We start from the raw sequence: 26,805 nt of genomic DNA, 5'->3' as shown, positions 1-26,805 counted from the left end.
GCACCTTAAGGATGAGCGAGGCAAAAAAAGAAAACAAGATGACTTCGCTTTTGACAAATTGGTTCCAGCCTCGCTAGGTAAGTGGATTTGCATCCCCTGCTGTCTCCAGGGTGTTTTATCTCTGTTTTGCAAAAGCTACCGGGAGAACCGTAGCGTTCATACGAGCAGGTAGAAAATCGAGCAGGTTCCCTGGCCTCAATCCCAGCCTGAGCGCACAGTCTTAGCCTGTGTTCTGCTGCCTCCCAGTGCCTGCGAGAGAGAGCAGTACAGAGCTCGAGGAGTCACACTGAAGTCGTTTCATTTTATTTTGTTTTGTTTTATTTTATTTTACTTTATTTTGTTTTATTTTATTTTATTTTATTTTATTTTTCATTTCAGTTCCAATTTCTTCTCGCTGCATTCCTGCTCGTGTATGGAGGGGAGGGATCAGGAGATCCTGTGTGAGCATGAGGAACATAGCCAGGGCATGAAAGTCCTGGAACAGAGCCTGCACTGAGCTTCTCTCTACTCAGTTCAGCTATCAACTACCAGAGCACAGAGCTGCTCCCTCCAATCCCAGCATCTGCAAACCAGTCTCAGCAAGAAGCTTCAAGGCAAGGGGAGAAAAACGATGCTGTGACTTGAGAGCATATGGGCTGGATGCAGAGCAGCGGTGCAGGACACACTGGGGGAGCCTTGGCATGTTGACCATGCTGCCAAGATGTCTCAAGCTCCAGGGGTTTCTGTTCCATGAGCTGGGAGTTTCTCATGTGTATTAAACATGTGAAAGTAGAAAGTGTTACCTTGGGAGGAGTCCCACATTTGGGAAGGATGCTCCAGTTCCAGGCTATGCCTGAGGCAGATGCCCAACCTTCTTCAACTCACACGTGCCTCATGTTGCACCTAAGTTCAAATCACACCTGAGACAGCAAAAACCAACATGAGGCAGAGCCACTGCAACCCCTGCCCTCAGAACCATGCTAAGGTTGCCATCCAAAAGGCAAATACAGATAGTTTGGAGCTCATTGCACCAGATCTGCGCCCTCAGTGCTCAGCCAAAGCGTGCAGAAGGAGGCAGCACCTCCTGGAAGGCCTCTGTTGTGTTTTGCATACCAATGAGCACTAATGTATTTCAGAGCTGAACTTTCCACACAATTGCTTTTTAATGTTTCCCTAAAAGAGCCCAGGAAATGAGGGAATTTCTAAATTCATGTCTTTTCTTGCATAATGAAAGAGTAAACCTCCATGGCTGTACCTCATGCTGTACCAACCGGTGCTTTACCTTTTAATGGTCTTTATTTCAGGCCTTATCGTTCTGATATGAACAAGGCTTACTCCACCAAAGGGAATTCAATGTACTTCTGTGCTTTGCTGATCTCATAGCTTACATAGGAATGGAAAGAAAAGACTTTCAAGAGCTCATTTTCTGTTACCGTTTAACAACCTTAAAAGTGGTTCTGTAGTAGCAAAAATTAGTATTTCTAGCTAGAAAAAGGAGCTAGAATTACTCAAGGGAAAGACCTGCAGCTTTGGGGATGGGGAATCACCCCTCCTATTAGACTGATCAATTGGTTTAAGCTAATTGTTAAAGACACAGAAGTGCAAATTCATGCTGGCGTTCACCAAGAATTTAAAGAAAAGCTGCAGCCTTACTGGTGTGGGTCAGGCCAAGAGAAGGGACATTACCTTTTTTCTGCCTGCCCACAGAGCAGCAGCCATCAGGTCTCCCCAAAGCGGTTGATGGATACAAGTGAATGATGCTACATTCACAGCATGGCAAACGTCAGCAGAAATCCTTCATTCTCATTCTAATTCTCATTTATTGGCAGACAACCCAGAGGTACCCATTCCTACCCCAGGAGGTGCCTCAGGCCAGGCTGGATTTGCACTGGGCAGCCTGGCCCGGTGGGAGCAACCAGCCCAGGACAGGGGTTGGGTCTGGATGACCTCTGATGTCCCTTCCAACCCAACCACTGCTGGATTCTGGGGTGCACCTTCACACAGAGGCAGCACGTGTGAGAGCAGAGCCGATCTTTCTCTCTGATTCTTTTTCTTGATCTTCCCTCCCTCCTCAAAGTTTTGGGATGCAATTGGGTCACATTTGTAAGCTGGCATACGGCAGAAGTTGAGTTCCTCTGTTTAAAACAAAAAACATGCATTTCTATCACCTCAGGAGCTGCTCCTTTTTGGCACGAGGACCCTCTGATCCGCCCGCCTCCTTTTATCAGCATCTTCAAAGAAAAAGGGAGTTATAATTGCTTTCTCCCTTCACCTTAGAAAGAAAAAATAAATCAAGGGTAAAGCTGCTATTCTTCTCCCCTGGCATCTGGAGAAGAAAGATGCTTTGAGCAACTGCTTGTTTACAGAACAGAAATAACACCTCCCAGCCCTCAAAGGGCAGAGCAGTTGAGAATAAGGCTCCTTCTGCCCTCCCGCACCGTCAGCGTTTGCTTTTTACCACCTACTGTCTGCACAACCCACTGTGCTGCCCTCTTCCCTCATTACAGGGGCACACACAGGCTCTTCCACCTCTTTTCGGTGCTGCAGCACCTCAGATGTACTGCTGACATGTCAACGCCTCCAGCCAGCATCCAAGCATGCTCTGAGGGGAACAGTCAAGTCAATGCAAAGAGGGGGATGTACCTCTGTAGCAGAGGAGGAACAAAAAGGAACCTGCAGTTCTCCAAAATGAACCTGAAGTTCTCCTGCTTTTCTTACAGCTGCCTTCTTGACCACCATCTCAGTACGGAGCCTGCGAAGGAATAGGAAGACATCAGCACAAGGGTGCAAGCCTGGCTACTTCCAGCTTTGTGATTTTTGTGAGATCCTTTGGCTCCTGATGGCCCAAAAGGGATTCCCACTGAGTCGTGCCATTCAAAAGCACCACTCTCTCCCAAAGCTAACTCACTGATACCTGAGACTGCAGAGAGTGGGAATGCTGACCTTCCTGTCACACTCAGTCATCAACAAAAAGCCTGATGAGGTTGTTTTCGGAGCCTCTATCAAAGGTGGCTGAAATAAAAACCCACATTTTCTTTTGTTATTTTGTATTTCACATATCCACAAACAGCTGACAGGTAGGACGAGCTCACGGATGTGGTTCAATTCACAGAGCAGGCTAAAACTGAGCAGCTAGCTGCAGAACCCCCATTTCTCTGGAAAGCAGCTGGAAATGGACTGACAGGACTTTGCTACATCAGACTTCAAGTAATTCAGTATTTCAGAACGCAGGGGTGGTAGGAAAAGCCTCTGCGATGTGGTTCTCTGCAAAGGAAGAGCAAGATTGTTAATGACAGATGATATCACAGCCTGCTGCTTGAGAAAGCGAGCTCCTGTATGTGTTTTTTTATACAGTTCAACTCATGAATCTCCAGTGTGTGGATAACTGCATCTAACAGCTACCCAAACCAACACAAAAGCTGCTTTTTGCTCAGAGACTGCACACGATGCAGCAGGCCTTGTGAGAGCATTCAAAACCACCCATTTCTGTTTGTGAAAGAGAATGACTGCACTGAGCTTAGCTTTGAGACATCCTGGGTATGCCCACACTCCTGCATCCCAAACTGAAAGAGCCCATCTACCTTGCTTCCAGCATGGCCAGCTACTTCAGAACTATAAAGGAAGGCAGCCATTACAAAACAAAACAAAAGCCATTTATTAGATATGTACATTTATACATACACATGCAAAATGATTTTATACACATTTACACAGGTTCAATTATTAATAGAGTGCAAAAACGTCTAAAAAGGTACCAGCCCACCTTCTATAAACTTAACAGGCATTTAGGAGAAAAAAAAGAACAGAAAATGGGGTTCATAAAGTGACCACGCTCTGCAAACCCTTAAGTTAATGAAGTTTCCTCTGTGCCAACTTCCTCACGCTGTGCTGCTGGGCGAGGAGAAGAACCTCCCAGGGACTCACAAACTGAATTAAGGAGATACAAGTCAACCTGCGTTCAACAGCTTGAACAAAAAAGGGATGGATCCCTGTTTGGGGATTTAACACAGCCATAATCCCACGCTATGAGTCAGATTTCATGTACTCAAACTGCAAGTCATTCTTTTTTATTAAACCTTAAAGCACTGAAATCAATGTAAGCTATGCTATTCCTCCTGCTGTTTGGCTGGAGGAAAAGGTTTAACTGTGTCAATGCCATACGGATAGAGAAGCCATTCTAAATAACAACACAAAACAACGATCAGGTCAAATGTTTGCTCTTGTACCGAAATCAAAACCCACACCTGCAAAGTGCACAGACACGGTGCTCATGTGAATGCACACAGGTTCTTTAACACGGCTTAATAAGGAAAAATTAAAAGGTTGTGAAGAGATTAAGCCTCACAGCAAATCAAAGCTTTGTCTGTTCAGAAAAAAACCCAGTCACATCCTCTATCCATTCCCTAAAGCATTTCCACGAAGGCAGAATTGCACCAACTGATTTTATTTGACAAAGCATTCTCAGGAAGAAAAGAAAACATGAAGGGGAAGGCTGAATTTAATCTCTATCAACTCTAATTAGGTTAATTACAAGAGCTGTCTTAACACCTTGTTCTACCTTCCTCACCGAAGCGAGCTATTGCTCACATCACCTGGAGCAGGGATGCATTTGTTTTATGATAAAGCAAACAGATGCTCAGGAGCCATCAGGAATATTACAGTTTCTTCCCATCAGCTAAACAGGGGGACGTGGAACACAAAGAAGACAATGGTTCCCTGGCCCTGTGCCCTGGCTGTGATCTGCATGCCTTATGTGATAGCAAACCAGCTTTACTGAAGCCCTAAGGAGAACCAGTGCAGCTCTTTTGGATTCTCAAGCCTGACTGGAGGTGAAATAAAGGAGGAATGGGGAGTCTGAGGATGTCAGAGGGCCCTTTCACCAAGTTTTTGTAGTAGGAAATGCTTTATTCTTTCCCCACAGTTAGCCAGTAGGCTGATAGCCAGTCCATGCCCTAGGCAACCAAAAACATGTCAGATCCACTATCTTCCTTAGACTCACAGCACAGCTGGGGTTAGAAGCAACTTTAAAGGCCATCCAGTTCCAATGCCCTCCCATGGGTGCAGCTGCCCCCACCAGACTGGGTTAGCAAAGCATTCATTCCTAGTGAGAGATTTATTTTTTACATGTCTTTAAGCTTTCTGGGGACAATGTGGAGAGAGGGAGGTCAGGAGTTGGGCTGGTTGGGTTTTTGTTGGTTTGCTTTATAATTACTTGAGTTAGTTGTAATCCAGCTGTATTTCTTAGTTCCCTGCAGCCTCCAATCACACTGAAAGAGCATCTCACCAACCTCACCAAGTAAAACTGGGACTGACCAGCATGGAAACCTAAAGCTTGGCAGCTCTAAAATCTGCACATCTGTGGGGACCCCCAGGTGCCAAAAGGACAGTGGCTCAATGCTGGCTTCATCTTCCACTCAGCTCCAGTTTTCTGCCAGAGCATACAACAGAAAACCAATGTTAACCCATCCCTTACAGCACACAGCCTTAGCAGTGCTCCTATCTGGCTGGCTGAAATCTTCCTCCATCATTTCTACTGCATACTTCCAAGCACTTTAAAGCACTCACTATTTATTGTGACAGTAATTGGTTAGCATGGAATGGAAGAGAAATGCTTCTGTGCTACCATGCAGCCTCAGAAACCATTCAGGTTATAATGGGCTGCAGGTTGAAGTCAGAAGCATCAAAGAAGTGCTTCCAAGGTGCTACACAATTCTGGTCTAGCAATCCACTGACACTAGCAATGTTGGCATGATGAGATTCCAGGGAAATTCACAGATGTGCAAGAAACAAGAAACTTCTTTCATGTGTTCCTGCAAACTCAGGAAGACATCTCTGCATGGTGTTCATCTCCCTGCAACCACCAGAGGTAGAGACTGTGAGAGGAAAAAAAGGTATCTTTGGTGGAAATGGAAATGGGGTCACCAGGAAATAGACTTGTAAGGAAAAACAACAATAATAAAAAAGAAAAGCAATGCCCACAGTTGGACAATAACACGCTTACAGTTCCCTGTATCTTTCCAGTTTGAGTCTTCAATCCTTCAGGGACAGCAGCATCAAAATGCTATGCTTTGTTCATGTATGTTATGCTTTGTTATGTTCATTTATGTGCCAAACTGCATCACATTCTGTGATCCTGATCACATACAGGAAAACCAAGTGCAGCAGAGGTGAAGAAACTCAGCTCCTAAGTAGTAGAGCTAAGTAGTATCCAAACTTCCACGCTCATAAATTCATCTTAGTGTAAGAACTCAACACCAAAAACGAAAGGTGTTTCAGATTAAAAAAAGAGAACCTGCTCTTGCTCTCCATTACTGGAGATGGCTTTCAATTCAACAGCTCTAAAGGTGAAGGACTGTCATAAGGAGGCTTGGAAGGTTTGTTATCTGTACAGACCAAGCAAACATGGGATTGCCCTTACAGTGAGAGTGACCTTAACCAAGGAAATAAAGGCCACCTGAGCTGAAAGGTCACTTGTGTTCGCTTGGTTCACTTCATGCTGCCCTAAGCATATTTGGGATTAAACAATAAGCACACAGTTAATGACAATGTGCTGCTCAGCCAGGAGACACTTATAGCCTCTAGAGTTTTTGAAGAAGCCAGTCTTGTCCTTTCCTTCAAAACCCAGGAAAAATATGCCCTGAATCTCATCCTAACACTTTCTCCCATTGATAACTCACCTAACTATGGCAAACTACTCCTTTCCTTACATTTACCAAGAATCTTAACGTTTAATAAATTCTACAGACAAAAATATTACCCACCACTTTACCTTCGCTTCACTGCAATGTTTTTAATATTTTTAGAAGCATTGGCAGGCCAAGACATTGGGCTGCCAAACTGTCACAAAGCCAGCAAGACAGATGGCAAAATGCTGTCTGGATGGTGGTAGTCAAGGAGTAAGAGCCTGTTTATGGTAAGGAGAACCTCGACCCGTTGATGACACCTGACAAAATCTATCATGCACCTTTAGCACACGTTATGTGGAACACAGCTGAATTCTTCACTGTGTGAATGAAATACAGTAGTATCCTGTCATAATGTCATGTTTTGGAACATCCTCCTTGCAGTAACCATTGTCACAAATATTTAAAAATACTTCAAACTATTTTTGGCCATTTTAATACCATAAAAAATGATTTTAAAAAGAGCATTGCGAACCCAAAGTCTTTTTCATACTCCACAGTCAGGTTGTTTCTCCATAAGTTGCCTTGTCAGTATCTGGTAGGAGGAAAGAGATGCCACTCCTATGTGAAAGGCTATTTGCCAGAGATTCCGTAATCCATACAAGTAAATATTGCATGAACAAACAGAGCAGAAGAGTACAAATGTCTTCACCTTCCTCATGGAGCTGTAGAACAGGTACAAATAACACTGCAACAGAAACACAGGAAGAGTGTTAGCATTCAAGGATGTAGAGACAAGAGTCATAGCTGGAGGCACCCATTATTGCACTGATCACTAAGCAGCTCAGGGCTTCCTTTCAGCTCCCATGCTGGAAGTTCCTCCCACAAGAGCAGGGCAGCAGCCCCAGCCCACAGCTCTGGCTGAGCCTGTCAGCACAATCCCTCCTACCTACCTCAACCTGGAACAAAAGGAGTCTGAAGTTGGAGCCAGCTTGCAAAACCCACCGAGGATTTTTGGAAGCCAAAGGCTTAGAAGCAGGAAATGAGCAAAACTTGATCTGTTGCTGCTGTGTTTGCTCTTGGGATAAGTGAAGGGCTTCATTCTCTAAGCTGACTTGGTAGCAAGACCATCATTTCTGTCAACGTGTGGCTCAAAAAGCGTTCGGGGCTTTTTTTTCCTTTTTTAATTCAAAAATCAAGTAGAACCCACTTGCTAATTATGGACAAAGAGCAACAAGCCTTACAGGAGAAAACTAAAAATCTCACCCACTGCTGGCAGACAAATTATTGACTTTAAACTCAGACAGCAACAGATCAGGCTTTCACACTTCTGGTCACAGCTTCCAACTGTGCCAAGGACACAAGTAAAGATCATGAAGTAGAAAGCACTTCACATTTCAGCTCAATTTATGCACGAGTATTTTGTGAAGATGACCTCTGCAGACAGGGAGAGAGCAAACTTGTTTATTTTTAAGCTTCTTTAGCTTCAGATTTAACAGGAGAAATGGAAGACAGAGCCTCCCTTTGTAAAGACTGATCTGCATCTACTTTCAGATCCAGAATATTACCTCCATTTTGAAGCTCTGTCATAAACAGAGGTGTAAGAAGGCTGAAAGACACTCAACTGCCTATCTATTATGATCCAACAAATAGCAATTAAAAATAACTTTTAATGTAAATGACATTTTCAGTGTGCTTGGCCTTTCGAGGTGGTTAGGTTACAAAAGTCTTTCAGCCCTGTCTGCCACTGTCAGAAAGGCATCATGAGATCCCTTTGGGAAACAAGCCACCTTTGGGGGAGCACTTGTCACACTCAGCTCAGTAACAGCATAGAAACACTGCAGAAGCTTGCAACTGCAATTTCCAAGGCTCATACATAAGGCACTCTTAATTGTAGCTGTGCCACTTCACTGGAATACCTTTGTGGAATCAACTAGATGAGATGCTAGAAACCAAGCTGTGCCTCTGCTTAGCTGGAAACGATTTTGCATTGTAAACTGTAATATCAAAAATGAGAAAGCAGCTTGTTTAACATACCTGAAAAACACAGGCTAGAAAAGGTAGAAAAAATGCTACCACATTTCCAATTCCTTCATAGTCCTCCTGTTTGGATAAAGAAGCAACAAACAAGGAATTACATCAGCTACAGTTGTTAGCAAGCACTACTTCATATTTTAGAATATTATCCTTCATGAAGCACCTCTCAGCCCAGTTTAACTTGATTGACTGTAGCAGTACCAAACAGCAACAAGATCAATAGGGTTGAACAAGGCACTAAAAGCTGAGGCTTATGTGGTAACACCTGCTAAGTTAAACTCTGCATCTCTACCTTCAGGATACTTCTTTTGGTCTTTTTTAAAGCTGTTTGCAGTTTCACATTTGTGTAATAAAAATTACAAAGAAGTATCTAGAAGAAAACGAAGAAGGAAAACAATCATCACAAACCCAGTTCTGAAAGACTAAAATACTCCTCCAAATTTCAGTCTCAGCAGAAAGGAATAAAGCACAGCATGCTGGACAGACAACAACATACTTGAGTTCCAGCAGGAGAGGAGAAACAAAACACTTCCTATGGAGAGATGTACGTTCTGCTACAAAGCAGAACAGCCACCCTTAACCCTGTTACCCCAGTAACTCTCCTTCTTCATCTCATCGACAGCTTTCTAGTCGGTTTTACCTGAAAGGAATGCTCTGCTAGGTGAACTCCTCGGATGAGATTCAGAGCTGCACACATGATGTTCAGAACAAGTGACAGAATGCCCAGGGGGGTCACACGCTCCATTCTGTAGGCAGGGGCTAAAAAAATAAAAATAAAAAAAGAACACATCAAAAGAAAATGAAAAGAGAGACAGTGGAAGTCAGCAGCACTGCTTTGAATCTGTTAACAGAAAGCAGCTCAAATGAGCTTTCATGGATGTTCAAAACCTTCCATGCTTGCTCCAGAGAAGACCCATAATGAATAGGAACAACTTCTCTGTCGCACTGCCCTGCTCAGTTCTTTGGACACCTAGAAATCAGTGTCAGCTCTGGAATTCTTCTGGAACGAATTGAGCAACAGAATTTGCTCTTGAGCCATTTGGCACTGATTTCTTTTGTGCTACATATAGGTATTTCTGAACTGTTTATTACAGCACATTAACATACTGACTGCTCTTCTATGGTCAGTAGATAAGTTAGAGAGATTTCTGATAATAGCAGGAGAGCATTTCATCCCCTCCCCAACCAGCATTCACATTCTTCTTCCCACTGACAGCACGATGGTTCAGTCCAGCATCCTGAAGTTTAGTTTCTATATGGAATCATAGAATGCCTTTGGTTGGAAGGGACCTCAAGGATCACGAAGCTCCAACCCCCCACCAATGCAGGGCCACCAACCTCCCCATTGCACAGCAGCCCAGGCTGCCCAGGGCCCCATCCAACCTGGCCTCCAACACCTCCAGGGATGGATGGGGCATCACAGCCTCTCTGGGCAGCTGTTCCAGCACCTCACCGCTCTCACAGCACACAACTTCCCCTGACATCCAACCTCCAGCTGCCCTCCCTCAACTTCAAACCATTTCCCCTTGTCCTGCTGTTATTTCCCCTTTCCAAGAGCTGACTCCCCTCCTGTCTGTAGGCTCCCTTTAGGTACTGAAGGCTGCCATGAGGTCACCCCACATCCTTCTCTTCAAGCTAAGCAAGCCCAGCTCCCTCATCTTCTCCTCACAGGTGAGGTGCTCCAGCACTCTGATCATCTTTGTGGCCTCCCCTGGACCCTCTCCAACAGCTCCCTGTCTTTCTTGCACTGGGGGCCCAGACCTGGATGCAATATGGAATTTGGTGCCCTAATTGAGCACCTGCCTGAATGTAACACGCAACTGCTGAAGCCCAGGACTCAGATGCTCTGCTGCTACAACAGTTCCTGTGGCAGTTCTCCAGACAATACTGCCCCTGCTCCTGTCAGTGCCAGTCCACAGGGCAGGCTGACAGAACACAGCCAAAAAGGGGTTAGGAACCAGACTGGATGCTGCGGATTTTGGCTTCTGCTGCTTATTTTACACTGCACTGCAATTCCTTTCTTTCCCTCTCTCCCAACTGGCCTACATTCCAGAAGCAGCCATCTAGCTCTCTCTCCCTTCTCACCTCCTCCACTACTATTATGTTCTCTAACACCCATGCACCCAATACTATTTATTCAGGATGACCTAATTGCTTCATACCTAATTTAGGTCAAAGCAATTACTATTGATTTGCACTTAATTGTGGAACGTGGCACTTCTAATTAAGGGCTGTGTTTGACCAAAAACTCATCTATTTCCCAACCTAGCTATCCTTGCCAGTCCAACATTAGCTTACACCCACGTCTTGCTATGTTCTGTCTCTGCATCACCACAAGAACACACTTGAAGCATAACAAGGGCAATCTGCACCTCAAGTATCAAATCCAGATGCTCTCCTGCACCAACATCCACGAGATAAAGGACAGAATGAAGGAGCCTTCAAGAAGCCTCCCCTGTCTCAGGATCTTCTGCCTTCTATCCAGAAGCAGGCAGCTCCTGACTACTGTAGATAAACCACATCACAAAGCAGAGATCGATTCCGGCTCTGCTTCAGTGGCAGATGAAATACTTCAACTGCTGAAGCACTGCCCTGCTGCACAGCTTAGAGAAAACACTTCTGTCTTCTCCTTTAAGGGAGATTTTGATTGATGGATTGTAAAAATCTCACTGCCAAATTAACACAAGGATACAAACGATCTCTTATAAATGCCTACAAAATTAATTTGTGCGACACACATTCATACCTCCATAATTTTATCCCCAAAACTGCTACAGAAGAAAATGTATTAATCTTGCTTGCAATATGTCACATTATTTAGTATTACTGTGTATTACAGTCACACACGTTTTCATCTAAATAAATGATGCAAGAAATCCAATCATTTAAAGGCAATTTTGCTGTTTTGCTATGCAGTGAAATGTGAAGTCCAAGCAAAACAGAAGCTGTACCAGCATGTTTTGTTCTTACACTGACTGCAGCACTGTTTCCTCTCACTTTCCATACATCAGATAATGTTGCAGCTATGAATTTATCTCGTGGAAATCTCCAGATAAAAGACTACTGTATCTCTTCCCTGAGCTGCTAAGATTTGCTTCAGAGGCAGATTGCATCTTCCATCAAGCACGAGTGCCATTCTTTGTAAAGGATCTTGCAGATACACATGTCAAGAGTTCTCAGACCTCAGAGAAGAGCAGTGCAACGTATTGCTTCTGCAGGCTGCAGACAAGAACATGCAACATGATACACAAGTTACATTTTTGCTCAGCAGGACAGAAAGAAGTGCCATCACAGATTAGAGATGCCAGTCTGTGCAAACTGATCTTTAAATTGCTGTGGGGCTTTAAGCCCTTCTGAGGTTTAATCCACAAACGTAAATTGCACAAAATGAGTGCAATGGGTTCTGCCAGGGCAAGGTTCCTACAATTCAGGATGCTGATTTTATCATGTTTTTACCAGGAAACTTACATTTCACATTGCCTTTATAGCCACACCCCCCTGTCTGCAAAGTGGGATGAGTTACACTTATACAGAGACACAGGTCAGACTGCTGCAACAAAAGCTGAACTCGTACAGATGTTTGTTGACCAACGATGCAAGGTTAAGTCTTTCCAGAAGGAAGCAGGCTGGGTTTAATTAACAAAGGAATGAACAAAACAAAGGGAAAATGACAAAAAAAAACCCCTTTGTATTCTGTCTATACAGTGACAAAGACAAAACTGCCCTGACTCTTCAGACTCCTTTCACGCTAAGATAAAGAAAAGCCAGAGGATGTGATCGTACAGCTGAAAGCAAGGCAGGAGCTACAGCCAATGTTCTCATCAGTCTGGGATTCATCTTCAGTATAGAATGTTTAATACTGCTCTCCTTTATAACCAGGACACTTTGGTGTATGCTCACTAAGTCCCTTGTCTAGCAGAACCTGAATATAAATAACACTAATAAGGAAACAGACACCATGCACACAGCTAAACTTAGAGCTGCTAAGTGGGATTCAGCACTGAGAGGAGAGAGAGAAATAAACCAGGAAAGCTGACTGCAGCTGATGGAAACAGATGATCACCAACACGAGCCTTAAAATAAGGATAGAACAATTTGAGCATTCGGGTTAGGCCACAGAGAAAAAGCCAGCAACACAAGGCAGATGGAAAACAAAAGAAAACAATTAATATGGAGGAACTGAAAACAAATTCCTGCTCTGTGGACACAGATCAGCTAGCATGTGTTTACTGGCACTGACGCTGTTCACAGTGGTGCAAATAATTTCTAAGCCCTGCCACATCATGAATGTATTTCACCTCCAAGCACGGTTTGGAGGCACACCCACAAGTCTGACTCCTAAAGCAAATGTTTTAATTTGTTTTTAATTCCTCCTGGCCACAGATCCATGACAAATGCCTGCATCAAATCAGATTCCAGTTCATCCATCGGAAACATGAAGACTGGGCAATTGGAATTTAATGTTATTAGCGTTTTATAAGCCAAGAATAACAACAAAAAAGAGGAAATAAAAGCTCATGGTACCCTAGCTGTATTCAACCGTAACGCTAATGGGATTAGGATCATTTTATTTTGCAGAGGAAATAAGCAGGACTTTGATCACAGAACTGAACCACAAACAAGACGACGCTAACTTTATAATCACGAGACAGAGGGCAGCACTTTCAAAAGCAGGAAAAATGTCAGCATCTTTTACAGAAGATTCCCTGTTTCATGTAGACATGCAGCTCACCTTTCACAACTTCAGTCAGATGCACTAAATTTTAAAGAGTAAAAGCACTGGAGAACAAGATGGACAGTCTGAGAATGAGCATTTCACCCTCAGCTCAAACACATTCTCCTAAATCTTCTCCTTCATAGAATCACAGAGTGGCCAGGTTGAAAAGGACCACAGTGCTCATCTAGTTTTAACCCCCCTGCTATGTGCAGGGTCACCAACCACCAGACCAGGCTGCCCAGAGCTTGGGCTTCCTTGGGGCTGAAGTCACCTAATGAGATGGTAATTACTATCTTCTAACTGAATTTGCACTGACCAATGGAAGAGAGGAGCTTCTTTAACCAAATACAATTCAGCAATTAACTGCTTTAAAAGCAGGATGCTTGAACACACAAAATGCCCGACTCAATTATAAGCACTCGCCCATATGGAAAAGTTTATTGAAGGCTGGGAAAAAAATGAAAGCACTATCCTGAGCACATGCCTGCCCCAAGGGCCGTGAGCTCTTCCCCATGGCACAAAGGCAGGCTTTTCTCCCACGTTTCATACACATTATATCTATTTCCCAGTGCAAATGAGCAACTGCTGTTGCATGCTTTCATACACGCTTTGCTGCCACTTGCAGGGTGAGGTTCAGCAAGTCTACTGTCACCTGTGCACAGCAGTAACTTACCAACCTCCACATGCACTCCTGTGTGCCCACCATTAGCCATCCCATTCATCAGCTCTGCATCCTCCAGCTTCAGCTGAACAGGGGGCTGCAACCTCAGCTCCTCCTCCACCTTCTCCCAGCTGACCTTCGTTGCAGAGCCACTCATGTAATTAAAGCGGTGTTTTACTTTCTGAATGGCATCATCTGAAACATAAAAACACGCGTGGATTTAGCTCTGCACAACTGGAGTCAGTTCTTCATCGTGGCCTGGGTTGCAAAGGAGCACAGTGCTCATCCAGCTCCAACCCCTGCTGTGTGCAGGTCGCCAACCAGCAGCCCAGGCTGCCCAAGAGCCACATCCAGCCTGGCCTTGGATGCCTGCAGGGATGGGGCATCCACAGCCTCCTTGGGCAACCTGTGCCAGTGCCTCACCACCCTCTGGCTGAAAAACTTCCTCCTCATATCCAACTTAAACCTCCCTGTCTGAGCTTACAACCATTCCCCCTTGTCCTATCACCACCCACCCTCACAAAGAGTTATCATCAAATCATGACATTCTGTTCTTTGAGGATTTGTTTTTCATTCTGTACTCCTACAAGGCCTGAATGAAGCAACTGGACCTCACAACTTAAAGAGGCAACACAGACAAAACATATGATGGCTGTATAATGTGCTCTCATTATGGATTTCTCAATTTTTCTAAGCACAGTAATAACATGGAAATCCAGGTAGAACTGTGTGAACCCACTGCACTGTTGTATCCTTTCCCAGAATAGTTTATTGCTGCAAAGGAATGTGTTTTCAAAGGTGTGAGGTTCAGTAGAACATCTGTTACTTAGCAAGAAAACCATTTATATCAGGGTAAAAAAGAAACACTAGGCATGATTATAATAGAATCACAGAATGGCCAGGGTTGGAAGGGACCTCAAGGATCACAAAGCTCCAACCCCCCACCAATGCAGGGCCACCAACCTCCACATTTCACAGCAGCCCAGGCTGCCCAGGGCCCCATCCAACCTGGCCTCCAACACCTCCAGGGATGGACGGGGCATCACAGCCTCTCTGGGCAGCTGTTCCAGCACCTCACTGCTCTCATAGCACACAACTTCCCCTGACATCCAACCTCAATCTGCCCTCCCTCAACTTCAAACCATTTCCCCTTGTCCTGCTGTTATCTCCCTTTTCCAAGAGTTGATTCCCCTCCTGTTTGTAGGTTCTTCAGGTACTGCAGGCTGCCATGAGGTCACCCCACAGCTTCTCTTCTCCAGGCTGCACAAGCCCATTACGAAGCACTACATGAATCTAAGTCATGCCAGAAGTGAATGTGTCCCTAACAATCTATTTTGTCTTCCTCTTTTCTTGTACCCATCTGTCTTCACCCATCAGATTCCTTGTGACTACATTATGAAGTGTTTGAGATGTGGATTTCTTGTTCTTCTGTGCTTACTTATTAAGCAGCAGCACATTCTGCTCATCTATTACCAGGGAAGAACAATAATCTAATAGTTCAGAGCACTTATAAAGTCTCCCCCTCCTCCTACACATGCATGCCAGGACACACACACACAGACAGACTCATTTTTACGACCAAGCTTTGGCCAGGAGACATTATTTAACATTATTAAAGTATCAGACAATAAATTCTTAGTAGAGAACAAAGCTACAAACCAAATTCAAGAAAAGCATACGGTCTGGAAGCTAAACTGATGCTTGTTGTGTCATAGGAAGCAGCAAATTCCCAATGAAGCTCTTCCAGGAAGCAAAATGCCATGATGGTCGAGTAACTGCTGGAACAGATGGCCATGCAGGCAATCTCCCCAGAAGACAGGAAACTGAAATATTAAAACCAAAAAAAAGGATTATCAACATAGAAAGGCAGAAGGGTTATTCAGAACGTGAGAAGTCAGCTGTGCTTTCTATCAAAACAAAACGTACAGACTGCAGTGAGTGAGGGATGCATTGGTCTGAACAGTGCTGGGACAGTCCAGAAAACACCATGGGGAAGAAAATTTAGAAAGAAAGCACAGTAGCTTTCCACAAACAGAAACAAGGAAGCTTGCACACCACAGGCAAGCAGGTGGATTTCTCCTGCCCCCTGAATGCAGTGACTTCATATTAAGAGGTATTCGGTTCACTTGCATAAAACCAAGAATGCTATTAATGCTAAGTGATCTATAACAAAGCAAGATGATCTCCTGTAAGAAAAATTAAAATCCTCATCCAGAATTGACCAGAATACAAACAGGAAATCAACTCTTGGAAAGGGTTGATAGCTGCAGGACAAGGGGAAATGGCTTGAAATTGAGGAAGACTGAGGTTGGATGTCAGGGGGAAGTTGTGTGCTGTGAGAGCGGTGAGGTGCTGGAACAGCTGCCCAGAGAGGCTGTGATGCCCCGTCCATCCCTGGAGGTGTTGGAGGCCAGGTTGGATGGGGCCCTGGGCAGCCTGGGCTGCTGTGAAATGGGTAGGTTGGTGGCCCTGCATGCAGCAGGGGGTTGGAGTTTCATGATCCCTGAGGCCCCTTCCCAAGGCATTCTGTGATGTTGTGAATAGAAGTTTATGTATCCAAGTTTCCACTTACAGATGCCCCCAAACCTACCAGGACACTGAACTGGCATTTCATGTGAGCAAGGCACAGCTGTGTAATTAAGGACATGTAATTAATTACTCCCATCCAGACTTCATAAAACACGGGAGTCAGAGTACCTTGTTCAGGTGTCAGCACTCAGGGCAGCCAGCTAAACTTCCACAATCCCCAAAATAATCATAGAATGGCCTGGGTTGAAAAGGAGCACAGTGCTCATCCAGCTCCAACCCCCTGCTGTGTGCAGGGTCACCAACCAGCAGCCCAGGCTGCCCAGAGCCACATCCAGCCTGGCCTTGAATGCCTGCAGGGATGGGGCATCCACAGCCTCCTTGGGCAACCTGTGCCAGTGCCTCACCACCCTCTGTGTGAAAAACTTCCTCCTCATATCCAACCCAAACCTCCCCTGTCTCAGTTTATAACCATTCCCCCTTGCCCTATCACCATCCACCCATATACACAGTCATTTCCCCTCCTGTTTCATCACACTCTTGTTTACCAGCAGAACACATTACTACTGAAGAGCATCAACACAACCTGAAGGAAAAGAAATTAAAAAGAATCTCTGATTTCCTAATTCACTCAGCTCAAGCTCATGTATCTGGTTTCCCCAGTAACTCCCTCTGAAAGAGACACAGTTCTAGCTGAGGATCACTGTAAGTTCTCCTGCAATCCCAAACTAAAACTCATTTTTAAAACTAAACTGAATAGGAAACAAAATTTCTCTGAATAGAACCTTGATTTCTTGAAATAAAGACTAGCAGATCCTTCTCTGACAGAAGCAGGCTGAGATTTCTCATTTTTCCATACAGCTCCAGGCCATTGTAGGCAGATCTGTGCAAGTCAGGATAAGAACTGGAGGAACCCATGGATTTCCAGGTCAAGCAGATCACATCATAGCAGATCATCTACTGAGAAGGCATCAGGAAGATCTGACTGTCTGCAAAGAATGGGGTTTGGGCTCAGTTTCAGACAAAGCTAGTTAATTCCTAGGCACCAAGACTCAGAAGTCCAATCCACTGCAGTTGCCAATAGTGACAAGTATCACCCATCAAGCAGAATGGGTTTGCTACAAAAAATGACAACCAAACTAAGCAACTCTTAACATATGCTTACGAAACTGAGTAGGAGCTGCACGGCTCTGGCACTGTGAAATTCAGTTTCCAAATACAGCCAGGAGGTTACAACCCAGACACACACCATAGGGTTTCAGAGAACACACCTCATCCTTAAAGTTCAACTAATCTCCAGCACAACCATCTTAAACTGAAGTCAGAAAACAAGGCAGCTGAGGTAGGGACTCACTGTATGCTCAGCTCACGTCCTTTTGCTGTGCCTCGATTTGGATAACGTGCCAGAACTGAGGATAATGCCTTCAATTTCTTTCTGCATTCCAAAAAGTCCTGGTTGAAATGAAAGTCTGTGGAGGCTGAGAGGGGAAGACCGTCTCTCACCCGCACCACACAGGCAAAGAAGATCATGGACATTCTCCACTGGAGCACTCATGAGGACAACCTGAAAACAAATCATGATTTAGGTTAAAGATACAGCAGTGGATGCCTCCTCAGATCTTTACAAACTGCTACACAAGACGGACACATCTCACAGAGCTATTTACCATTGCTCCCAACAAATCCTCTTTCAACAGCTCTGCTGCTGAAAGGCAACCAAAGTATTCCCAAAGGTCAGAGCTGCGGCCATCTGTTGCCTCTCTCAAACAGGAGAGGTGGGGATTAAATAGTGAAAATGTTCACTGTTCTCCCTCCTACTTCACCTAAAGCATCAGAAATGCTAAGTTCTTCTTGGTAGTCACACAAACCAGCTCACTCCTAAGGACACTGCAGCTTCATTAGGCCTGCAGTTGTGTTAGTGCTGCAGCAAGGCCTGACTTTCCAGTGCAACACATTTGTAAAAATGGCTACAGCCTCTTTTCAGAGAAGCAATTACAGCTAAATATGGAACAAACGTTGCCCTCTCTTGGCTTCTTGTTCTTTTTCAGGTCACAATCTCCCACCGTAAGCTATTACTGGAAATTACCTGGTACATTCAGATCACACAGGAGATCTGTCCTTTGCACACGCCATGAGCACTCAGCACAAGATGCTGGAAGACCAACAGGGCAGCTCCCATCGCCTCTGAAAGAGAATCGCAGGCAGAATTTAAGATAACCCACTAATCAGCCCTCATATATGCAAAACCTGCTGTGCAGTGGGTGAACACATCCTCGAAAGCAGTTTGCCTTAAGGAAAACAAAGCTCATTTTCTTCACCAACACATCCTAGATGCATTCAGAGACACCCCCTACCATGAAACGACAAGCAAAGTACTTTCGATACCACAACCACTGATTTCAAGTTACCCCAGCTTGCTGCAAAGCACCTCTAAATCTGCAGACATCAAGAGATTACCACAGACAACATGAGAAATAAAAAAAGGCCTTCGCTCTGCTTCAGGCAAGCTAAATAAATAAAGCATTAGATGGAAAAAAAAAAAAACAGAAATATCACTGCGAAGTCACATTTTTGTTAGGGGGAATGACAGCTTTAAGCAGCCTGTATCAAAAAATCCTTTCCAATGCTCCAAGTGTCTTTACAAGGTACCTCTCCAGTGGTTTTGCTGTCTCAGGAGGTAAGCGAGCAAAGCATGTTCCCTACAGCCATTCATAACCCCTTGCCTGCAGTGCTCCTATCATCTCCTAAGAGCTGAGCTCTCTTTTCCACCACTCATCTTAGTTGTAAAATCAAACTAAGCTTGCCAACTTCACTTCAGTGTGCAGCGGAATGAATTTCAACAGTAATCAGAATGATTGCACGTCGACTCGAGACCTCACATCCAGCACTGTGGCAATAGCATGGATGGAGCACTGCAGAAAACTGCTTCAGCTTTAGCACGGAACACAAAAGGAAATTGCCAACTTGGAAGTACTAATGTTAACAGTCACTTTTAAGTACGGTCACACAGACCAGAGCTGCTTTACAATTTATAGAATCACAGAATCCTTAGAGTTGGACTGAATGGCCTTTAAAGGTCCCTTCCAACCCCCCTGCAATGCACAGGGACACCACAAATAGATCAGGTTGCCCAAGGCCTGGTCCAACCTTGCCTTGAAAGTCTCCAGGGATGAGGGATCAACCCATCTCTGGGCAACCTGTGCCAGTGCCTCAGCACCCTCACTGTAAAAGACTTTTTCCTTCCATCCAATCTAAATTTGCCCCTCCTGAGCTTGACGCCATTGATTAATGGTTGGCAATGTACAGCTCAGCAATGTCCCATCTGGCAAACACCACGTGGGGACTGCACTGAACGTTCTCATTTATCTTTCAGATACAGCCAGGAGATGACCAACAAAACAGAAAGACAACACATTTATTAAACAGGTATCTTCCAACTCACCGTACCATCAGCAGCCAGAGTTTAAGCTTAAAAATATACCTAGATGTCCACCACTACAGATAACATCACCTGCAGTTAACTGCACAGCTCCCCAGGGTGCACAAGGCCTCATGCAGCAGGGTGCAAGGTGCTCAGGAAGCTGGCAATCAGGGATTCCATGATCTGCTGTGAGATCTATCAGTTCACCATCAGGCACTCCTCCAAACTAAATGCCAGACTGCTGCAGAGAAAGGAGCCAAGGCTTCCCCAGAGGACAGAGCAGCTGCTGTAACTTTCTATCATCACTGTATTCTTCCAGCAGGTTGGATTATTATTATTATTATTATTTTTAATCTACTTGCCTGCAAATGTTTTAGCTTTGCTGCCTAAAGAAATGAAGTACATGCAGTGATTCTATATCAACCAACCCCAGCACAGATATGGAGGCTCGAACCTTAAAACATCTGAGAGCAAAATGGCTGGAGATGCCTCCTCTGATTCCACACCTCCCATTCATAGAATCATAGAGTCACAAGGTTGGAAACGACCTGTAAGATCATCCAGTCCAACCATACCATCACCACTGCCACTACTAGCACTAAACCACATCACGCAGCACGTCGTCCACACACCTCTTGAACGCTGCCAGGGACGGCGACTCCACCACCTCCCTGGGCAACCATTCCACAGCCTGAAGGCATGTTTGCTCAGCTAACACCCTGCTCCACACCAAAGTTGTGTGCCACTCTCAGGTATCACTTCTAGAGACTTCTGAGAGGCTTAAAAATAAACAGAACACACAGGATTTTCAGTGATTCAGGGGTTTACTTGCAACGGAGGCATAGCTGAAAGAGCAGAGCAAGAACAACCACAGTGCTCATCCAGCTCCAACCCCTGCTGTGTGCAGGTCACTAAGCAGCAGCCCAGGCTGCCCAGAGCCACATCCAGCCTGGCCTTGAATGCCTGCAGGGATGGGGCATCCACAGCCTCCTTGGGCAACCTGTGCCAGTGCCTCACCACCCTCTGGCTCAAAAACTTCCTCCTCATATCCAACCTAAACCTCCCTGTCTCACTTTAAAACCATTCCCCCTTGTCCTGTCACCATCCACCCTCACAGTCGTTCCCCCTCCTGTTTATACACTCCCTTCAATTATTGGAAGGCCACAATGAAGTCTCTGCAGCCTTCTCTTCTCCAAGCTCAACAAACCCAGTTCCCTCAACCTTTCCTCAGAGGAGAGCTGCTCCAGCCTCTGATCACCTACGTTTGAAGAGGCTTTCAGAATCACCAGGTCCAACCACCAATCCAACCCACCGCCACTGCACCACGTCCATCACTCACTGCCATGTCCACACCTCCCCTCAATCCCTCCAGGGATGGGGATTCTATCACATCTCTGGGCAGCCCATTCCAGCGCCTCACCAGTCTCCCCGTGAAGAAAACCCCTTCATAACGTACCATCCTGATCAAGGTGTACCCAGAACCGAGTCAATCTGTGCTCCTGTCATTCCAGTTTGACTTAACTTCCTCCTCTGGCCCCTCTCTGTTTGCGTACGATTAGCTGCCCAAAGTATCTGCACTGGACTTGACGTGGCAGGCCTTTGAACTCAGCTCCTGAACTCTGACAACGTCTTTGTGCCTTCTGATTAAGCACGTATCAAATCTTCCGGAATATGAATCACTAACAACCAGTGGAGCCCAGCAATTTTACTGGCACAAAGCTAGTAAAGAACAAGCTGTAATTTGTAACTTCAGTAAGCACTGCTTGTTATTTTCTTGATGTGAAGCACCTGCACATCCTACACTTCAGCAGGAAACTGTTCAGTACTCCCCCAAGCAGTATTATTTAGCAGCCCTCCAGCAAACAGGACTCCTCAGGCCGTTCCCACAGCAGGCACCTAACTGAACTTCTCCAGAAGGCAGCTCCTCCATCCCTCACTCCCTAAGCAGCAGCTCACTCTCCCCAGTGACTACCTAGGGATTATTAAGGCAGCTCAAGTCAGATCTCTTACTGTTATGCAAGCTCCTCCGTAGAAGATTAGATTCAATTCACTAGCATCACATTTCTAAAGAAACTCCTGCCTTAATTTCCATACTTGGAATCCACGTGAAAGGCTCTGAAAGCAAACACACGCCAGTAAGCAGCTGATGGAGTGGGGGATTATTTTTAAAATCATATTCTTTAAGAAGTTACTTTAACTAACCCTCATGAGCAGAAGTTTCCTTTTAAGAATGGTACAGCATGAACGGGTCACATCTTGCCACCAGTACCTCTCTTTAGCACTCATTTTCTCTTCCTGTTCAGAATCACATTTCCCTTCCCTCTAAACAAAGGCCAGTTGAGATGTGCAACCATTCTGTCAATTTCTGATCTTCCTACTGCAGCTGTGGTAAACACTACCATAGCCCAGGAGACCCCTGAAGCAGACAGATTTAGCTTACATCTCTCCAGATTTATCACTGAATAAAAAACCCCACCTGAAAGCAATGGATGCCAACCTTTAAAACAAGGTTTGCAAATATCCAGAGCCTATAGGCCTCAATGAAGCCTATAGGCTTTGTACTCATAATCAAGGGGAAGCTGATATAAAACCTTCCATCACAAATTATGTCCAGACATACTCCTATCAACTATCACACATAATGCACATTACGTGGAACTCAAACCCCAACATTCAGCTCCTTCTGAAATCTCCTGCCCCATGTTGCCTAAATCACACCTTAACATTCTAAGAGTCTGAAGCTCTTTCCCTTAATTAATCTCTCAAAAATACAAACCACCTGAAGTGCAAGCAAACACACAGTCACAAAAGGACGGGTTGAGGCTGGAAAGGACCTCTGTGTCCATCTGCTCAAACCCTTGCTCCAGCAGAGACACCCAGCACCACATTCAGGCAGCTTCTGAAGATCCCCAAGGAAGACACCCACAATCTCAGGGTCCCTGTAGCAATGCTCCAGCACACAAGTGCTTCCTGATGGTCAGATGGAGCCTCCTGTGCCTCAGTTTATGCCTTCTGTCCTGGTACAGGGCACCACTGACAGAAGCCCGGCTCCACGCTCTCTGCACCTCCTATCAGGGATTCATGGACATGAGCAGGATCTGAATCTCTGTGTTAAGCAGCCACAGCTCTCAGCCTCTCCTCCCGGCACAGCAGCCCCAGCGCCTGCAGCATCACAGCAGCACTTGCTGGCATCTCCCAGCTCTTTGTCATACGGGAGGCCCAGGACTGGGCACAGCACCGCAGCAGAGGCAGGATCACCTCCTCCAGCTGCTGCCGCGTCCATCGGGCTCAAACACACACACACCCCCCCGTGTCCCAGCGCCTCCCACCCCACCTTCCTCACCTCCTCCCCTCGCGGATCCCCACACCGTCCCTCCTCGCACCCTCAAACTTTCCTTCCAGCCCTCCCACCCCATTCACACACTCCACCCCTCCACCACAGGGTCTCTCCACCCCCCCTCGGGTCGCAATATCCCCTCACGACCCTCCCTCCCCCTTCAGACACTTTTCCAGTCCCCAGCGCGGGACGGAGGACAACGAAGCAGTGAAGCGCCCCGCGGGCCGCAGCTCACCTTCCCCCGCCCCAGGCCTGCTGCGCCGCCACGGAGCGGCCCGCCCCGCCCATAGAGGCGGTGGCAGAGCGGGTAGAGCGGCCGCGCGCAGAGCATGCCGGGATGGGGGGGGGGAGGAATGGAAACGGAGCTGGAGATGGGATGGAGCTGTTGGGGGATGGAGCTGGAGCTGTTGGGGGATTGGAGCTGGGAATGGAGCTGTAGGGGATTGAAGGTGGAACTGGAGCTGGAGCTGTTGGGGGAATGGAGCTGGAGATGGGGCTGTTGGGGGGATGGGGCTATTGAGGGAATGGAGCTGCTGGGGGATGGAGCTGGAGCTGTTGGGGGATTGGAGCTGGGAATGGAGATGTTGGGATGGAGCTGTAGGGGATTGGAGATGAAGCTGGAGCTGTTGGGGGAATAGAGCTGGAGATGGGGCTGTTGTGGAATGGGGCTGTTGGGGGAATGGAGCTGTTGGGGGACAGAAATGTCTGGGGATGGAGCTGTTGGGGGATGGAGCAGGATGTTGACCCGGTGGTGTTGTTGCTATTTGACAGTGGCATCAAATGTTTTTTCTGCATTAGAATTGGATAATATTTTGTTATTTCATGGTCTCCGCTGTCACAGTTCTTTTTGGGAGTCTTTCTACTTTACTTGGGGGGGGGGGTCTCTGATAGTTTGCATTACTTATCCTCTAAATGAACCTTCTCCAGGAATTCATGCTCAGTATATATGCATGTATTTTATCATATACATTGCAAGAATATCCTGCATGGGATATTGATGTCATGGCATGCCCAAGGAAGCGCCTGAAGAGACAGCAATTAACAAATGGAAACTTTGATTGTGAAGTTGGAGTACCCAGCCAATGGGCAAACAGGGGAGGGGGTCAGGCAAAGGGGGAAATAAGGTACAAAAAGCTCTCACTGTGTCCTAGCATGGTTCGAGACAGGGTATGGCAGTATGGCAGGGGTTTGGAATCATAGAGTCAAAGGATTGATCAGGTTGGAAAAGGCCTTAAAGACCATCATGTCCAATAACAACCAGACCATACTGCCTAACTCTAACAGCCCTCTGCTAAACCATGTCCCTGAGCACCACATCCAAATGGTTTTTCAACACATCCAGGGATGGTGACTCAACCACCTCCCTGGGGAGCCTATTCCAGTGCTTAACAACCTTTTCTGTATAGAAGATTTTCCTGATATCCAACCTAAACCTCCCCTGGTGCAACTTGAGGCCATTTCCTCTCCTCCTGTCACCTGTCACCAGTGAGAAGAGACCAGCCCCGCTCTGCTGCAATCACCTTTCAGGTATTGGAAGACAGCAGTAAGGTCTCCCCTCAGCCTTGTTGCCCTTCTCTGGACCTGCTCCAGCACCTCCATGTCCTTTCTGTACTGAGGTGCCAAAAATGAACACAGGACTTGAGGTGAGGCCTCACCAGTGCCGAGCACAGGGCAGGATGACTTCCCTGGTCCTGCTCACCACTCCATTCCTGATCCAAACCAGGATGCCATTGGCCTTATTGGCCACCTGAGCACACTGCTGGCTCAAATTCAGCCAAATGCCCATCAGCACACCGAGGTCCCTTTCCATTAGGCAGCTTTCAGCCACTCCTCCCCATCTTTAAGTTCTCCTCCAACCTAAGCCATTCTTTGATTCCATGAATTACTTTCATCCATGCAGGAAACTACTTGCCTCCTTCCTGTAGTGCAGTTTTGACCTCCATTTTATTCACACTGAGAGGAGTGACACACCTCCCTGTTAAACAGCACCACCAAAACAAACAGTTGTATCGCTTGATATTTGTTTTCCCAAGTTTCTAGGCCTCTGTTAAGCCAATCTGTGATACTCTGATTTCATGATTCTATCTTAGGAAGCTGATGACCTCCACCCATGCATGTCCACAATGTAACAGGCAGCTCCATTGCTGCATCTGCGCTCCCAGGCATGTTAAGGGAGCGGTGCTGAGTCTGAAGCCGTCGTTCTTCTCTCTATGATGGGCAGAACTGCACGTACCATTGCTGTTACACACCATCAGCAGCAGCTGCACTTTATTATAATGCAGGGGGAAGCCAGTTTAGGACCTTAGGGTGTTGCAATCTGTGTGCTTCTCAAGTCCTTTAGAGGAGCTGGCTGAAGTCGGGCTGAGTGGGATTTGCTATCCCAAGACAGGCATCCTTTGAAAGCAGCAGAGACTACAGCCTTCGCTTCTCTCTCTTACCCTTCCAGCTATTCAGTATTCAACATGTTCTGTGGCCAGAGGTCTGTGCACGGCTGTTACTCAAGCTGTGACTGAATTGTTACTGGCCCAGGAGGGATAAGCAGACAGAAGCTGTGTCAGATGGTTAGCACTGCTCAGCAGAGATTATGATTGATCACACTCATCTTGACATAGAGACGAAAAGCTTCCTGCTACCCATTTCTCATAATGCAGTACAAAATGCTGGCTTCCTGTCCTTTGTGAAGACTGGAGGGTTGATCTGTGAATAATAATTGTACGTTAAGGAGTGAACTCCTTATGTTACCATTGCTTTGCAGCATCCCGATGAATGACAGCCAGCTCTCTGTGGGGCTCCACCTTCCTGACCACACAAAGCTGCAGCACAGAAGTGGCTGTGAAGATTGGTAAACATGGGTCCCTTCTGGCAACCCTCTGCAATTTCTGGTAGGCAGAGCTGCAGCCGTTCTTTCCCATTTCTACTCTCAGGAAAAATGAGATGGCCAACCAGCAAAAATACTGTTGTGCCACTGCTCAGTCGGTAAAGCTGCTCAGGCCACCATACGCTCCATAACTTTCCTGTTGCTTGACCAGTCTGCTTCCACTATCCAACATCATTGCTCTTTTCAGTGGATTTCAGTCAAGAAGTCCGAAGGCTGACTCCAAACAATTGTGAAGAAAAAATGTTTCCAACTGCATCAGCAGTAATTTACCCTCTGGTGCTGAAGAGAAAAGAAACAAAAAGCTGATTTTTCTTTTGCCACAGCTCCAACTATAAGAAATGAGAACAATGAAACACAGAACAAAGATGTTGAGCTTCCAAAGAAAACAGTGTTATGTGCAGACGGGCTTGAACCAGATAAGCTGAGATGATCTGTATCTGAGAAGCTTTGCCCGGCAATGGAAGCCAATCTTTGCTTCTATTTTGAAGCAGCACATTCTCTGTCAGAGACAAAAGTGTAGACTGAGTATTTAGGAAAACAAAAAAGAAAACCATCCATCAGTGAGTACTTTGGTGTTTAAAGAATCATTTGACATTAGACACCACGAAAACTTCAGCTGCAGAAGA

General features: G+C 45.8%; 1 protein-coding gene across 6 annotated transcripts; it reads right to left on the bottom strand.

Annotated features, from left to right (window-relative positions):
- Nucleotides 1–3,610: 3,610 nt before the first annotated feature.
- SEC22C (SEC22 homolog C, vesicle trafficking protein) lies at nt 3,611–23,594 on the bottom strand. 6 transcript variants are annotated; one of them, XM_042817103.1, is made up of 8 exons: nt 23,537–23,594; nt 18,630–18,727; nt 17,898–18,107; nt 15,677–15,840; nt 14,030–14,212; nt 9,280–9,398; nt 8,640–8,705; nt 3,611–7,350 (listed from the first exon to the last, which is right to left on the bottom strand). In XM_042817103.1, exons 3-8 carry the CDS (start codon nt 18,077–18,079, stop codon nt 7,150–7,152), a joined length of 915 nt encoding a protein of 304 aa, XP_042673037.1. In that variant the 5' UTR covers nt 18,080–18,107; nt 18,630–18,727; nt 23,537–23,594; the 3' UTR covers nt 3,611–7,149. The 6 variants fall into 6 exon arrangements, with proteins under 6 accessions (XP_042673037.1, XP_042673038.1, XP_042673034.1 ...); XM_042817104.1 differs by lacking the exon at nt 23,537–23,594 and adding an exon at nt 23,468–23,486; XM_042817100.1 differs by lacking the exon at nt 23,537–23,594 and adding an exon at nt 21,421–23,259.
- Nucleotides 23,595–26,805: the final 3,211 nt, after the last annotated feature.

The sequence above is a fragment of the Centrocercus urophasianus genome, unplaced genomic scaffold, assembly GCF_019232065.1.
Source record: "Centrocercus urophasianus isolate 14NV4802_14NV808 unplaced genomic scaffold, USGS_Curo_1.0 seq_16, whole genome shotgun sequence".
Classification (NCBI taxonomy): domain Eukaryota; kingdom Metazoa; phylum Chordata; class Aves; order Galliformes; family Phasianidae; genus Centrocercus; species Centrocercus urophasianus.
This window is presented reverse-complemented; position numbering and strand designations above follow the sequence as displayed.

Bases quoted from the DNA above. Each gene is read 5' to 3' on its own strand.
- SEC22C (XM_042817103.1), bottom strand. From the start codon at position 18,079: ATGTCCATGATCTTCTTTGCCTGTGTGGTGCGGGTGAGAGACGGTCTT. The intron at 14,213-15,676 runs GTTTGTAGCTTT...TTTATGTTTCAG, and splicing joins GTATGCTTTTCTTGAATTTG to ATGATGCCATTCAGAAAGTA. The intron at 7,351-8,639 runs GTATGTTAAACA...TTTCTGTTGCAG, and splicing joins TTCTAGCCTGTGTTTTTCAG to TGTTATTTGTACCTGTTCTA.